Below are 3,733 nucleotides of genomic sequence, written 5' to 3'. Positions count from 1 at the left end.
GTTGTATATGCTCCTTTAGTGTTTTCCTTCTATTTTCCAGACATTGTCCATGAAAACATAAATATGGGGTCAGACGGGGAGAGCGATCAGGCGTCAGGGACGTCCTCCGATGAGGTGCAGTCCCCCACGGGGGTCTGTCTGAGGAACAAAGGGAACAGACGCATCTCTGCTGAGGTGAGAGTCTCTTCAGCCTCAGTTCTCCCTTCTCCCCTCCCCGCTCATCAAACTATAGACGTCTTAGATGTGAGTCACTCGCTCTGCCTAAGCGAACTTTGACGTGTGAAAAGTGCTCCAACGCATTAACTCAGCCAAGTCTGTGTCTGTCTGATTATTCAGCTCGCTCTCTGTGGCTAAACGTATGTCATGAAGATGTCAGCGGAATGAGGCAGAGTCTGATCATCTCTCTAAAGGTTTTCCTGCAGACAAGCAGCTCTTCTCAACTCGCCGTTCTTCCACCTATTGTTGTTTAAATCAGTTTTGAAATGTGGTTTGAAACCTTTACCTATTGTCACTACGTCCGCCTACACTAAACCTGTTCTCCTTCTGTCTCTCAAATTTACGTAAACTTCCTGCAACCTGAGTTGGACGCATCTCTGGTTATTACATAATATGAAGACTTTCAGGAACAAAACTATTATTGTCTTTTTGTTTCAATGGATTTATTTATTTATTTTATTTACTTGGATACAAATTTTAGAAATATATTTTTTATATTATTATTTGAATACAATTTGGGTGGAAAATGAGTCGCACTGATTTAATATGATCGGATGACATCGATACCACTAAAAATTAAGGTTTTTATAAGTACTAGTGTAAAACAAAAATCTATTTTCAACTTTGAAAAATCTTACAGTAGGTGAAGATAAATTTTTTTTTCTCCAGAACAACAGCACAACATAAAGTATTGTGTAAGATAAAAAAAAATAAAAAAACTAATTGGTCTGACATGATGCTATGCAAATGTATTCCTGTTGGTCGTTGTCAGACAGGTTCTATTTCGGGAATTTCTTTACAGGTCTAACCAGAACCTGCTGTGGGTGTGGCTCAGAAAATTTGCCCTGAACTGTGCTTGATAACAGTCCGTTTAAGAGGAAGCATTCACCTTTTCCGTGGCTGTTTCTAAATAATGTCAATAAAAACAGATTTATTTTCCAGCTCCCTTTGAAATGTTAAAAAGTGACCAATCTGAATGAGAATAAATACTTTATCACAGCACTGAGCAAACAGCTGGCTGCAGGCTAGCATGATTTAAAACATTCAATTATTGTTCCTGTGTTTTCATAAAGAGGCTAGTGCTAACAGGATGCTAACAGTACCAGATATTTATTTGTTGCAACTCATTTTCTATTCAATGTTTATCTTTTTAAGGGTTATAGATGTCCCTCTTCCTCTTGCCTTCCTCCTTCAGCTCTTATTTGAATACAGATTTCCAAAAACGTAGTTTTGGGTAAAACTCTTATTACAGTATAATAAAATTCTTTAGATTTCTTATTAGCTGCTGCCGGCTTTAGCAGATTTCCGTCGGCTTAATTCGGTTCACAAGTTCATAAACTGCTGATTATTTAACTTATGCGATCAGACTGTTTTCAGCAGAAAATAAACGGTAAATTAAGTAGCTTAATTTACAACAAAAAGCAAATGCATTTGATTTATACAGAAATACTATATAAATAACATTTGTAGGAGCTCAGTTGGTAGTCCAGTTTGAAAGATAAAAAATAGTTTAGCTGAGGATTTTTCTGACCTGTAGTTGCATAAGATTGTAGTATTGGAGTGCAGAAAGTCTGACCAGGAAGGAGAAACGGTCAGAGACCTCACTATTGGGGAAAGAAAAACAAGAGAAAAGTTAGCTGTAGCTATAAAAAATATCTGTCCTTGTGTAGCTAAGACATAGTTTAAAGTGGTTCCTTTTTTAAGTACTGTAACAGACCTGGTTTCTTTAAAATATTACCATCAAAACAAGGTTTATCTGAACAGTTGGAGGACTCTGATCGTTAGAGAAAGATGCGACACCACAGCTTATAATTGGCTAACTGTTGCTAATTGGATTTCAGGAAGGAACACCTGACATGAATCAGGAATCAGGGCAAATGTCTGTCTTCTTCTCAGAAGGAGAGCAAACGCATCCCTCCTTCGTTTTTACGTTCATAGAGGCTGAACATAAACTTCTACTGTTTAAAGGTTCAGTTCTGCTCCAGCTGTGATCCTGGCAGAAACTTAAAAAACAAAACTCTTCAAGAGAAACAAAAAATCTTTTTTTTTGCAGGCCGCAGAAAAGACAAACCATGCATGCAAGATAGCAAGAGGATGGAAAAAAAATAACCTCAAGAACCGGTGGTGGAAATGTGCTGCCCACACATAGATCTCTGAGAGCAGAACATGTAGCCTACACCTCATACTTCCTGTGACTGTTTCACAATCAGAAAAAGTGTACTTTTTAAGGTGAAATTAAGACGTATGGCAACAGGGGAAACTTGTATAGCACTTCCTGCTATAATTAAACATTTCATTGCTTCACATCAGCAGAAGAAACGACAAAGTAAGAAATGAGAGCATGGCGGCAGGGAGCCATGCCGTCCTGGGATTACATCACCGGGATTAGTGTAATACCGTCCAGATGGGCCCCTGTTGTAAGGGATTAGGACGGGACGATTGGACGACTCCCGGAGAGGGTGTGGGTGCAAAGGTCAGGCGATGGATGGACGTCGCATGAACAGAGTCGCCAAATCTGGCCGCGTGAATCGTAACGACAAAGCAGCAGAGGAATGTTTCTGAAAACATGCAAACATCGCAGCAGCTGCCACCAAACCGAGCATCTGTTTTAATGTGACTGTTGGATATCCAGCCATCAGCAAGTTGTTCCAAAAAAAAGGACGGATATTATCTTTTTTTTTTAAAAATAGGTTTCAATTAAAGCAAAGATGGCATGAAATCTATAGCACTGGATTGACAGAAAGAAAATAAATAAAAAGGTTACAAACATGTACTTTTTAGCACATTTATTTATAGGGTGGGAATGATTATTAATTAATAAAAATTAGTACCAGGTTACAGCATTAAGGTGATTAAGATTTAATTGGTGGTTCTTTAATTTCCGCAGAAGTTTGCAGAAAGTAAAACATTATTCCTCCTAATTTTGTTTTGGAGAAATCAATAAATGCAGCAGATCATAACAAGGAACGGTGACCCAAAGTTGGAAAAAAAGCAGCTGAAGGTCAACCGACCAGTCCAGGAGGCTCTTAGATTTATCAGTTTCCCATGCGTTGAAGTGCTAGTTACATAATAGTCTGCGTTGGCGAAAAAAGTTAAGGTGAAAAATTTCCTGCTGCAAGTAGAGTGAAAGCTGTAAGAGAGGCCAGATTAAAAACGGTGATCTAACAAACTGGAGATGCATTTTGGGACGGATCCAGATGTTGAGTGAGTTTGAGTTTATGTAATAAGTCAGGAGTTGGACGTTAACAGGCGCTTCCTGCTTTGATGCAAAGAGAAGCTTTCATCTGCAGGTGTATAATGTAAACTTCCTGTTTGCGTGGGCGGCTCTGACAGGTTTTTCTGCCAGATTTAAAACTGATTTCATCAGACTTGATGACAGAGATTTCTCTTCAAGAATAAGTATTTTACGAATATGTTGAAGTGGCTTTCGAAACAACCCTTTTTTTTTTTTTAAAGGATTCTCTGAGCATTAATACTGTTACTGGAAGTAAAGATGACATAATGTGATTTAAGGACC

At 38.5% G+C, this 3,733-nt stretch overlaps 1 protein-coding gene across 1 annotated transcript in view; it reads left to right on the top strand.

The window, feature by feature from the left end:
• Positions 1–3,733, top strand: part of cdk17 (cyclin-dependent kinase 17) — a 40,505-nt gene that overhangs the window by 20,942 nt on the left and 15,830 nt on the right. The window contains exon 3 of the mRNA XM_015376746.1: positions 41–174. Coding sequence (XP_015232232.1) covers positions 41–174 — 134 coding nt within the window. The remainder of the gene's footprint in view (positions 1–40; positions 175–3,733) is intronic.

This window comes from Cyprinodon variegatus, unplaced genomic scaffold (assembly GCF_000732505.1).
Source record: "Cyprinodon variegatus isolate N-32 unplaced genomic scaffold, C_variegatus-1.0 Scaffold140, whole genome shotgun sequence".
Lineage (NCBI taxonomy): Eukaryota > Metazoa > Chordata > Actinopteri > Cyprinodontiformes > Cyprinodontidae > Cyprinodon > Cyprinodon variegatus.
The sequence above is the reverse complement of the archived record's forward strand: the minus strand, read 5'-3'. Positions and strand labels throughout refer to the sequence as shown.